This window comes from Hoplias malabaricus, chromosome 6, assembly GCF_029633855.1.
Source record: "Hoplias malabaricus isolate fHopMal1 chromosome 6, fHopMal1.hap1, whole genome shotgun sequence".
In the NCBI taxonomy this organism is placed as follows: Eukaryota; Metazoa; Chordata; class Actinopteri; order Characiformes; family Erythrinidae; genus Hoplias; species Hoplias malabaricus.
The window spans coordinates 35,759,239-35,772,439 of record NC_089805.1 but is presented as its reverse complement, the minus strand read 5'-3'; the positions used below and the strand labels follow the sequence as shown (position 1 = coordinate 35,772,439).

The following is a 13,201-nucleotide window of genomic DNA, read 5'->3' as shown; positions in this document are numbered from 1 at the left end:
AAATATGATATATGTTACATTTTTGAACAGGGGCATGTACCAAACCCCTGTGATTCAGAGACTTAACAGATATTTCTTTGGTGGCCAACAGGTAAAATATTGCATCCTCACTGCTGTTAATGTTTAAATCAGAGTAAATACAGTAGCAATTAAGGCAATAATTAAAACAGTGCAAAATTTCTCAAGGCACTTTAGTGGAATGTTCACAACATTCTTAAATTTTATATACAACACTCAGCACAGGAAAAACAAACAAACAAACAAAAAAAAAACCAAATCAATTCAGAGCTTTTTTGTTTACATCCAGTTTCCCAGTCTTGCCTCTCTTTTTAAATCTCTACAGCTCTGTTGAGGAGGCTCCCTCACATCTGTTTAAGAGAATGAATCTGAACATCTGGGCCTGCACTAGTGATTGAGGGGCCATAGCGTTGTAGGGATGGTGATTCCTGAGGAAGACTCTGGAGTTCAGTTTCTGCTCTTGAAGTTTCCAGAAGGTCATAAGTGAGCATGCTCAGAGCTCTGGTCACTGTCGTGACTGTCTTCCTCGTTGCCGGGGGAATCGATCGAAGAGTGGTGCAGACCCACCATTCCTGCAAACTCGGAGGGCAAGAGCGTCCCCTTCTTCACATTCACCAGTTCTTTCTCTCGGGCAGCAGCACCCTGCTGCCCTCCCTTCACCCGTTTCCACTTCATCCTTCTGTTCTGGAACCACACCTTCACCTGCAAGCAGAAGTTTAGCACTGCATTCAGTATATTCCCTGTGTCTGCTGTACAGTATCTAGAGTTATACAGATATGATATTGCATATGAGAATCTTACTGCTTGGTGAAGTTTTTAACCATATACAGTAACCAAATGTACACAAAGTTTACTGTATTCATAGAGTACTCCTAGCAACATGCACTTGCCAGAACTGTTTTGCAGTAACCCATTGCTCGAGTGAACAGACGTGTGTTTGTGTGGAGACCCTTTCTGAGAAAGAGTTGTTTTGGCGCATAGCCCCCCAAACCGCTATTAAACCACCATCACCTGCATATGGAGCATAAGCACCCTAAATAATGCTTGTATGCAAAAGTTTGGTCACTCTTGGTCTAAAGGCATGTGTAGTCGAAGGGCTAAGTCCACAACTTCTAGAAGCAACTCTACATTTGAATTTAGGTCAAATGTTTATTTTTTGAAAATACTGGATCATAAAATGTGGTCAGTTCAAAAATGGCAATTTTGTTAAAGCAATTAATAATTAATTTATTTATTTAAATATGATATATTCACAGAATTTTCTGAACAAAACAGAAACCTTACATTTCCAGAAAACGTTTATTCCCTTTAGATGATTTGTTAATTTGACCAGGGGCACCCAAACCTTTGCATAAAAATGTATATGTTGGGGTTTGAAGGTCAGATTTATGGCAGTTCTGTAACAGAGCTGTACTAACGCAGCACTCTCTCATCCTCACTCTCATTCACTTTACACGTCTGTTGTGTCTCTATGGCAAAGCTCACCCCACACCTCATCTCAGCCTCACTCCTCTGGCAGAGGGGCAGGCTTCTCTGAGTGGTCCGGGAGCCTTTAAACAGGTCCGGGTGTTTCTCTTCATAAGCAAAGGTGCCATAACCTGACTGCCACTGCGGGTGGCTAGGCTTGGGGTTTAGCATCAGGGGGTTAGGCTATTTCCACCTGGTAAATAATGTGCTGAGTCAAGGCCCCTGGCTGCCTGCTGGCCCTGGGCCCTGCCTCCTTTCCCTGACTCGACAGCTCTTTCTGTATTTGTGTCTCTCAGCAATGATTAAGCTGCTTCCTAAAACGGTTCGAATGGGTCCAGACTCCGAGCTGGTGACCACCCCCCGCAACACTCTGCCCAGGGCCCGAAGAGGGGCTATTTTAGGGAGAGATGGATATTTTAGCCCGAAGACTGCATGTATTTTAGTCTAAGTAAACGAGTGGATGTACATAAAGGTTGCTTTATCTCCTTACACACAGCATGCGTGTTGTTCAGTTCGTAATCTTCAGAATTATTCTTCCCTAGATATAAATATTTTTGCAGTGAAAGAAATGTATTTCTGTAATGAAATGTATTAATATTACATAATAATATAATAAATAATTTATTTCTAGTATCGCATGCAGCAACCATGAAATACTTCTATACAGCTGTGAATATCTGTCTTGACCTGCTGCTGCTTGAAGACATCTGCGTGGTTGTGCAGGAGAACGAAGAAAGCTCTGTTTTTAAAACATTTTTAAAACATTTTATCAAAATTTATATAATTAGAAGAATTATTTAAAAATATAAAAAAAACCTCTAATTCCTCTTATTTAATCCTTGCTCATTATATATTTATTTATGTTCTAATGTGCCATTTTCATTTTCATTTGAAATTGTCCATAGCTGCAATTGAGGTATTTATATTAATATTAAAGTTGTGGACGTAAGAAGTAGAAGTGTGGGCCCTTATACAGGCATCGGCACTTCAAGAGGTTAAATTGTTGACATTTGAACATTATATCCAGATGTTCTTGCAAACAGACGTTCCTAAACGAACTATGTTTACTAAATACAACAGTAAAACAATGGTACTTTTCTGTGAATGCATTTGCACAGACACTGTTCAGGGTAAGTCACATTTCATTTTACAACAGGACAAATAAACACAATAAACAGTGCAATCTGGACAACCCCAGGGTCGAGGTCCAGATCAACCCACACACACAGATTTATTGGACCTGAGGAGGGAATGTTGGGACGCAAGTGTGTGGAGGAGTGTGGAGGGAAAAGGGGCTAAACAGGAAGACTTTGGTCCTAGGTGATTTGCCTGGCTTCTCTTTAGGCCAAAGCAGTTAAGTGTGTTTTTTTCCCCGCCGACTCACTGAGGGGTGTGTGAGATCCATAGCCTGCTGTGGCTAAATGTGCTCCTATAAGCATCTTTGTGATTTATGCTGGAGTAGAAAGGAAGGGTTTTGTGTGGAAATGTGGAGCTGAAGTGTTTGAAAAGCTCAATGAGTTTGGCCCAGATTCCAGCACTTTGAATATGTTTGACATTTTGGTCTAATTTCAAGGCCTCAGAATTATAGAGTGCGAAATATGCGAATGTGGGTTTGACGTGAAAAGTTTTGCATTAGTCAAATGAGTGTGTGTGTGTGTGTGAGAGAGAGAGAGAGAGAGAGAGAGAGAGAGAGAGAGAGAGAGAGAGGCAGGCAGAGCAAGAGAAAGAAAGAATGGCTGACATGTTTGGCTGGAATTCCACACACAGCAGGAGAAACAAAATCACATAGGCTTTATTGTCCACTGCCAAAAATGATCCTGACACTGACTACGCAATCTCACAGAGAACTGATCATTAGCACTTCATCTCATTTATCACATATCTATGTGACAGGCTTTTTTGATGAAAGGTTTTCAGTGTGGCCTTTTTCATGTTTACACTGTAAATCCAAGGTTGAAATTACTACAGTAAACATATTTGGTTCCAAAACGTCTTCAGGATTTATGCAAATCAATAAGTATGTTCTTCTGTAATGTAAGAAATTAATTTCACAGTGACAGAGACACAAAATAAGAGTTCCATATACTAAAGATATGTCACTTTTTCCAATTTAATCTAATTTATTATAAATGTGTTATACAATTAAAATAAATTAATGACTCTATTTCCAATCTAAAACATCTAAATCTACAAACATCAGATATTTGAATATATTAACTTTAAAATAATTTCTATTTTATTATAATGTATTAAATTTATTATTAAACTAAATATAGCAGTAAAACAATCAACATTTTAAATGATCCAAGTGGTATTTTAACTAGTTTTTTTACTGCAATTATAGTAAATACAACTTTAAACATTTTTAGTATTTCAAATCATTTTCTGCCTTTGTAGCAATTTTTGTCGGTATGAGAGAGAGATAGTTTTGTGAGTAAACCTTCAGCAGAACACAATCTCAGTGTGTAACGTACTTGTCTTTCAGTGAGGTCAAGGTTGACAGCGATTTCGTAGCGTCTGAGTCGGGTCAGATAGTTGTGGTGGGCGAACTCGGACTCCAGCTCCCGGATCTGCTCCTTAGTGAAGGCCGTACGTTCCTTCCTCGGCTTACTGCTCATGTCTGACTTATAGCTTCCGTCCTGGGAATCTGAAATGAAAAACAGAAGTTTTTCCAGCTGTAGGGAAAATAGAATATTGACAAAAAAATCAGCTAAATAAAAAAAGGGGGCAAAAACTGTATTGTGTGATACATGACAGGAGTCCAAGCAAAATGAAAATTAGGGTTGCCAGTCACATTTTATTATGGCGATATTGGTCATATGTGTGTGTGTGTGTGTGTTTGTACCTGGAATATATTACGTTGTGAGGACTGAAACCTCTTTACACATTCACAAGCTGGTCTTCACAGAATATTTACATTTTAAGGTTAAGGCATGTTTTAAGGTTAGTGTGCTAGTAGAACATCTGGACAAGGTTAGTGTTAGGATAGTAGTAGTGGTTGAGGTAAGATCAAGTATCCACAAACTTGATGTAAGTCTATATAATGGCCCTGTAATGCATGAAAGCAAACGTGTGTGTGTGTGTGTGTGGAGGAGTGGGGACAGTGTGTGTGTAGCATGTGGAAGCTCTCTCAGTTCTGGCCTAAATCAACACAGGTCTCTGCTCTCACCTTGTTCCACACACTACCCTTTACCGAATGAAAGCTATTATACAGATCTGAAAGTTAATTGTGAATAAAGGAAAAACATTAGTCAACCCTAAATTATAATTGTAAAAACTTACACTCAGATTTGGAGAATATCCGCTGTTCATCAAACAGCTCATTACCAAAACTCTGAAAATGTCAGCACATCTTGTAGTTCATTTGTAATCAAAGCACTGCTCTCTGGGCCATGAGGACATTGCAGTTTTGTCATAGTTGATTTTATTATTTTTACGCTAGGTATGACTTTATTTATAAAATATGTGATATCGCATAATAATGATTTTTACTTTCCATTTCATACAAGGTTTTACACTTTATACATTGTAGGCAAATTCAATTCAATATATATATTATATTAATGTATTGCTATTCATTCATTGCTTTAGTATTCATTATTTAGTCTCCTGAACAGAATGGAAACTTGAACAAAAGGCAAAGAATGGACTCACTAAATACTGAAGACAATTCAGTATATAATTGAAGGGTGGTCTCTGAGTTTTGCACACTGCTGTAAAGTCATTTTCATTTTCTCCTGATCTATTCTTAAAAACCTTGTAAGGAGCATTTATGAAAAGAACAGTGGCACCAAAAAAAGGTTTCTGTGACCAAGGCCTGCACATTCAGCACCAATAAATTAAGGGGGTTGGAATTTTCTTCAGATTGCTTTGATGTGGTCAAGACAAAAATATGGTTTCAGAAATGATTTCTCAATCCTGAAAGCAGAGACAGAGATTTCAGTTCTGTAATTGCACTCATATTCCTTTCATGACAACTCTTTAAAGACTTAGTTTGAGCTGAGCACCATGGGCACATTTTGAATATAGCCGTTCAAGGCGACAAAATGTTGGATCATAACTTGTGGACTGGTTTTTCAGACATGGCTATTATTTCCAGCTGCCAGCCCCAAAATTTTGTGTTGAAAAATTGGGAAATGCCAGCCAGTGGACTTTCTGTATGGTTGATTATGAGTGAACAGACTTATAGGCTCCACTATATTTTTAAAAAAGTGAGCACATAGCAAAAGACACGTTCCAAATATCAGTTTAATGGGGTTATAATTGCAAATTTTCACATTTGAGCTCATTTAAAGCCTGTCTAGGAATATTACCACTCTGAGGCACAATGCAGTAAATGGATTTCATATATTGCATTCAATTGCATTTCCCTGTAGACTGTAATCTCTTTGGCATATCACTGAAACATTGCCATATTGCTGCATAAGACGCACGGTCTCCTGGTGAATGAAAACCATGTTGCCTTTGATAACTGCCAACAAAGTTAAGTAGGAAATAGTATTTAGGATAAAAGTGGTGCCAACTGGAACCTTCTGAAATCTATAACAGTATATTCCAGTGCCATCGAGCAACAAGTGATATGACAACTCTCGTTACCATTTGCATTGGTTTAAAATTAAAAGCCGAGTAGACCAACAGAAACAGACCAACAATTGCTTGCCAATAAATGCTCACCCATTAACTTTTATTAAAATTTTCTTTCTCCAGTAAAGTTACAGTTTTGCAGATAAGGTACAGATATGAAATCTTATAAGAGCGCTATCAGGGGGTAAAATTGATTGATCTTTTCTTTTAATGCCGTCTATCAGGTAGCAATAATCTATTAGTAGCAATGATATCTGATGGTTGCACAGAGCAACTATTCATAGTGTTTATTTGATTCATTCAAGAGATTACTCTACAGCCGCTAGTGTTTACTGAGATTGTTTACTGAACAGACAAGGACTATAGAACATTCTCCTGGTAAAAAAGAATAGACAATCTGAAAACTGTTCCAGAAGAAAAATGTTCCACCAGAACTTTCTAAGGAAAGACACTGTCATTAGAATGAAAATTGTGTAAAATGAAAAGTGCATCATGTGACATATTACTCATTTCAAAATAATTTGTATATTTGTATATCATTTGTAAATATATATGTATATTTCCTTTGTGGCACCTGCATAAATATTATGCCAGTAGTTTTAATATTTGTTTTAACAGAGTAACACATATGTTCATGATAAGCTTTGATATACACCAAATAAATATGCAGATTTTGCTTTAGTCAATTTTTATATAGTTAATGGCTTATGTATATATATATATATATATATTCTTTGTTTATTTATTTTTTTCCTCTTCTACACTTTTTTTAACAGGCAGCTATAGATCTCTGGCAACACTAAAATTGGTGTGCCGTTGTAAATGCAGTGCACATGTTGGGGAGGGTATCAAAAGCACAGGTGTGACCAGAGCAAGCATTTAAATAGCAGTTTCACCTGTAGACCATTAAAGCCCTGAAGGGAAATGCCACAGTGAGTTATACCTCTGAGACTGATGAGAGAGCACCAGAGCCAGCCATTAAAAGTCCACTCACTCGCCATCACGTGGGGCTTTTATTTGAGCTAAAGGAATCACCCCAGTTTACACTCAGGTTACAATATGAAAGAGTCAGCAATTATTAAAAACAAAGGAACGTCTTCTTAAGTGAACATTAGGTATTGTGCATAACTTTCAGTTACTCATAAAGATCAGCCTACGAGATTTTAAAATGTTAAGAGTTCTCTTCGTTATACGGTCTTCCGCTGCATTGCATTTTATGCCTGGTGTTTGCAGACACGGGCATTCAAGTAACTTTTGATTACTGATTTTAATTGTGATACCTGGAAGAAATTCTCTGGGTTTATTAAGAATAAATTGATCTGTAAAAAAATGTGTGAAAGAACTGAAAACCTGAATACATTATGTTAAACCTAGAAACTGTGTAATCTGTCACTTCCCTTTATGTGGATAGTCAAACATACATTAAATAAATTTGTGTGTGTATATATATATATATATATATATATATATATATATAAGATTAGTATATAATAGATTATTAGAACCCATGTGTAATAATGCTGCATTTATGTTTAACAGCAAATAATAACCATAACCAAAATAATAACCATAATATTTATTCAATATTATTTTAAAGCAAAAAATAAATTGTTAAATGCGGTCCATTTTTTTTGTTTTTTGTTTTTAAAACAGAAACCACTTATATTCCTGAGCAGCAGTTCAGTTGCAAGTTTGTCAGTCTGAAGGAAGCACTTCCAAGTAGAAACTGGTCTGATCTGCACATGGTACACTTTGGTCTGGACTATTTCTGGTTGATGTAGTGCTTAGATATGTAATCTGAGGTAGATGCTCAAGCTCAGCAATTATAATTAAACAGAGAAGTAAGCAAGCATACCAACATAAAACAACAATAATTATTACTGGACAGCATGGACTTATTCATTCTCATACTGTGCAGTAAAGAGCATTAACACATAAAGCCTTACAAATTTTCCATGTTTAATTCTGTGAAGAACTGGAAGACACTACAGAAATGAATGGACTGCAGAATTGTACATAAACTATGTTTATAGTTTTGGATTATTGTATCTTACACATTTATTTGGAAATTATGAATATCCTGGGGTTTGAATGTTTGAAGGTTTTGAAAGCATGATCTCACACTTACAGTAGCTCATTTATTAATTTACATTAGCAAAGTATTTGTTTACTATAACTTATTATTATTATATTATTATTATGTTATTATTGCACCAGGAAATAAAAAGGGTGCATGGAAGTACAATCATATGCAAATGTTTGGGCCCCAAAATCTTAATCAAATGTTTGCTTTGTTAATTTTCTATGTGAGACTCATAAGATCAATAGTTTATCGAGCTTATAATGCAAAAATAATCAATATAATGTGGTCTGTGCTAGAATGTATATAAAAATGAACAGGTACTTGCAGAAAACTGATACTTGAGTTTGTTCCCCTTAAAAGATTTTTGACATATTTTAATTTAGAAAATCAACAAAGCTCTATTTATTTAGGGGTTAGACTGTACATTGTGTTGCTTACCTGAACTTTCACTCTTGCCTTTACTGTTCCTTCTGTCTGTTTCTACAGGAGACAGGTTTTGCCGGCCATAGTCTCCGGAAAGGCACGCTGCTGTAGCAGGGTCACTGCTGGTCAGTGTAGCATTTGCTTGACACAGACTCTGGCCAGCCGCTACTGAAGATGCACACATCTGCGGAGATGCAGAGGGGTCCGGCTGCAGAGGGAGGCAGACGCTGTGGCGGCCAACTGAGGGCAGCTGCTGGACTTGCCAGGATGAGGGCTGCTGCGGGGGATGCTGAGGAAGCTGCTGAAGACCGCGGGGACCATGAGGACCACCAAACCCTCCTTCTTCTCCTGGGTATCCACAGGGTGGAGAGGGACCCGGCAGGTCAGGGTATGAGATGTGGTCAGAGCGGCCATGCAGGGTCAGCGCTGAGGGCTGGACAAATGCTGGGTGTAGGGTCTGGGCTGGAGCATGGGGGTTCCTCAGGCAGCCAAAGAGAGAGTGATCCATTTCTGTCCAGTTCTGACAAAATCCACGCCGAATTAATCCACAACAACAACTCACAAAATAATGTGGTGTAAGTGGGAAGAAATGCACTTAAAAACTGGAGAAATGCCTGAAGTAAAAAAGGGACTTTTGGGGGTTTTTATGGCGTCATAGACACTGAAAGAGTAAATGCTTGGAGAAAAAAGGAGAAGTTGAAAAAAACAGAGATAGTGAAAAAAAAGCCTCTATTAAAATTTTGATTATTAGAGTAGTTAAATGGTACTTTGCATGGTTAAATAGTTCCTAAAATGGAGATATACTGTTGTATATGGTTCTTCAAAAAATGGTTGTGAAGGGAACTAAACAAAGTTCCAGCGTTGTTAAAGAGAAAAAAAATCAGTTCTATATAGAATCCTCATAGCAAGTAGAGTATTGTATATTTAAAAAAAAAGCCCCCGAAGAGTGCAAAAAACTCAACATGAAAGCTCTAAAATCTCCTTACTATTTTTGGTCAATTCTCACCTGGCCCAGGTGGCTGTATACTCCAGGGCTCAGAAGTCTGGAGGCTGACAGCTGAGGCTTGAGACCTGGAGAATGAAGTCCTGGGGTTGAGGGCTGCAGGCTGAGGTTTGAGGAGTAAAGGTTGGAGGCTGAAGACTGAATGGTGAGGGCTGAGAGTTGAGGCCTGATGGCTAGAGGCTGAATGTTGACAGCTGTGGGTTGAGGGCTGAAGGTAGAGGCTGGAGGCTGCAGGCTGGCTGTTGGAGACAGTAAGCTGAAGGTTGGAGACTGGAGGCTGGAGGAAGAGGGAGCAAGTGGCGATGAAAGGCAAGGCCTCACGTAATCCTGAGCATGCGGCCCTGTTGCCAGGCCGAGCAAGGGGTAAACATACACAGCCTGCTGGAGACCACTCAAGTGACAGCATAGAGAGAGAGAGAGAGAGAGAGAGAGAGAGAGAGAGAGAGAGAGAGAGCTATCCTGGGCCTGGGTGTGAGGAATGAGTACTTCCAGACAAGTGGAAAAGGAGAGGGAGAGCGAGAGAAAGAGAGAGAAAGGGGGAGGAGGAGAAGGTGGAGGGCTGGATGTTATATATAGGGCGTAACGTGAGAGGTAGGCTGGGTCACTGGCTCCTCGCTACTGACCACATGCTCACCACATCTTCCTCCAGAAAAGCGAGGGACAATAAATCTGAAGCTGGCCAAGCAGGTCTGGTCTCAGGAAAAAAAAAGTGGGCAATTTATTTTGGACCTCGGCTATCGGACTCCCACTGGCACATTTTCTAAGAAGTGTGTTGCGCCAGCATTAAGGGCTTTGGTTTGAATGTGCAGAAGGGATGGGGGTTATAGATCAATTTCTAGGTGCATTTTCAAGTTTGTGCCAGGTGCATTCTGATTGGCTCTCTGTATATCTGCATATATGCACTTGTGTGTGTCGTTTTTTGTACTGATTCTGGCATTGGTTCGACATGAAATACTGTCTCCACATGTCATGCCAAAATAGCATGTGATCGCATGTGACTTTTTGTATTTGAACAATCAAATTTCTGTATCAAAGTAATCTTTAATGTGACTTTAAACCATGAGAGAAGTGTATACTCCTGCAGTCACTGTAACTAAACTGACTATACACTTTACTAAATATGTATTTCAGTTTGTGTCTTCCATGATTTCAGGACATGCTTAATGAAATGTATCATTTATCCCAGCCATGGTGCCTCCATTCCTGTATACTGTAAATCTGCCATATAACACACACATTATGAAATAAGGAATGGGCTTTAAGACCAGCTGAATGTCTGTGAGTGGGCTCCAGAAGACAAATGCTGTTAATATACATGCATATTTTTCAGGGGGGGTGGAGGACTTTATTTCTCTCTCAATGCTTTCATTGAAAACCAGAGCATAATATGCTTCTCTGGCTGTCAAAAATGTTTGAATATTTTTTAACAGTGCTAAAGATTCATTTAACAAGCAGAGTCCACAGGAAAATTCCATATTTAAATGAAAACTGTTTGAAGCTAAACATTTTCTGGGCTTTTATTGAATGCTCATGCTGTAAAATAAAACTAATTTAGAACAAATGAGGGCTATTGGTTGAGTTGTTGGCTCGTTTCCCTTGTTCATATTACTTCACAGCTTTTAATTTTACTTTATGGAATTCTGCAGCCATCATGGAAGAACATCACTGAACTTTGGAGACACAATAAAGGTTTTCATTTTAAAATTGGTGGAAACTATGACACGATGAAGGAGTTCCCAAAACAAGTGACATAAAGCACTTTGCAGAAGTCAGAAGCCACCCTTTATGTATTTAATTAGAGCTTCAAGACGTTTATTTGTCAGATCTTCATGTTCAGGAGAAATCTTTTTTAGCTAATCCACCTGCATGACGATGGGGAATGAGCAAAAATGAAGGAAAATGAGCTGCGCTATGAGAGAAGCAGAAAATCCAGCCTCTAAACCCCTGCAAATTCTTTAAAAAAAATCTGTGTCTGCGTGGGTTTCCTCCGGGTGCTTCGGGTTCCTCCCACGGTCCAAAAACACACGTTGGTAGGTGGATTGGCGACTCAAAAGTGTCCGTAGGTGTGAGTGAGTGAATAAATGTGTGTGCGTGTGTGTGTCGCCCTGTGAAGGACAGGCGCCCCCTCCAGGGTGTATTCCCGCCTTGTGTCCATTATTCCAGGTAGGCTCTGGACCCACCGCGACCCTGAACTGGATAAGGGTTACAGGTAATGAATGAATGAAGGAAGGAAGGAATGAATGAATGAATGAATGAATGAATGAATGAAAGGTCTTCCAAATCTTTACAAAAGGCAAAGGCTTGACAAACTAAACACTGAAAAATCATTTTATTAGTTGTTGTCGTTTGTCTGGAGTCTCATAACTTGAAAGTTCATATATCGTATCCAAAATAGTAACTTTAAAGGAAAAGTTTACATTTTACCTTCTTACCTTTTGATAGGAGTCAATGTAAAAAGATTTTATACCAAGTAATTTTGGAGCATTTCTATTGGTCCATTCATCATGAAACTCTCACGCAGTAGGAAAGGGCAGATGTTGTGTTTAAGTGATTTAATTAGATATTGAAAAAAATGGAGATACATGTATTTCATTGGAGAGCGATGATAAGAAAGTGAGTGTGTGTGTGTGTGTGTGTCCATGCCAATGTTGAGACTGCTTTCGAGAGGCAGTGGAGGGTGTAAATACGTGGTAAACAAACAATTCAACATACAAGTGACAGGAACCATGCTTAAGGTGTTTATTTATTGTCTTGTCCTGTGTCCTTTGTGCTTGTTCTCAGCAACCAGGCTCATGGAGCTGCAGGAGGAGAGGAAATTAGATTCATTTTGAAGGGAAATGACTTTAGCAGAGCCCTGAACTGTGGTGTGGGTGTAGCTGTTGCTCTGTGCCTCTCAGTGTAGAGAGACCACTGTGAGTGTGTGGTGGTCCTGTATTCATCTCCAAAAGAAAATACAGTGTTTGCTTAACAAATTAGGCCAATTAGTCGTTATGTAAAGTAATCTGCGTGTGGAGCCCCTGGGTGCGTATTAATGTTCATATGGTTTCAGTTTTACCCTCAGACTCTGTGCCATAGCAGTGCCCCACGGCCTCAGAGCGGTTATGTGACTCTCTCGCTCTCTCTCTCAGGGTTTGAGACCTAAGCCTCTGTAACAGCCAACTGCTAATTTGACAAGTCCCAGGGGGAAAAGAATATTCTGCAGGTGAGTCCTTTTGACCTTATGGCTCGCTCTGTGTATGAGTGTGTGTGTGTGTGTGTGTGTGTGTATGCATGCATAGCATTAAGAGCATGTATACATAAATGAAGCTCTGTTATGCTGTATTTCTGTAGACAGTGTTCCTCTGACAGGCAGCACATATTAGATTATGTTGGATTTTGATCGTTGCTGAGGCAGCACTCCCTCAAGTCTGTCTGTGTCAATCAGATCAGCTGCAATATAACAGCCAGCCACACAAGCTTGACTCAAATGTAACTAATCATACACACAGGCTTCGGTCGCTCTGTCTAATAGCCTTTAACTGAAATTCCTGTGAGATGAGTGAGAACATTTCAGCATGGATTAACAAATGGACTGTGCTCCATATGTTTTAAATTATGCTTCAGTTTGTTCTATTATATTGTTT

At 39.0% G+C, this 13,201-nt stretch overlaps 1 protein-coding gene across 1 annotated transcript; it reads right to left on the bottom strand.

Annotated features, from left to right (window-relative positions):
* Positions 1 to 495: 495 nt before the first annotated feature.
* On the bottom strand, positions 496 to 9,083 carry meox2b (mesenchyme homeobox 2b). The gene is made up of 3 exons (XM_066673518.1): positions 8,591 to 9,083; positions 3,960 to 4,132; positions 496 to 720 (listed from the first exon to the last, which is right to left on the bottom strand). The coding sequence occupies exons 1-3, from the start codon at positions 9,081 to 9,083 to the stop codon at positions 496 to 498; spliced, it is 891 nt and encodes a 296-aa protein (XP_066529615.1).
* Positions 9,084 to 13,201: the final 4,118 nt, after the last annotated feature.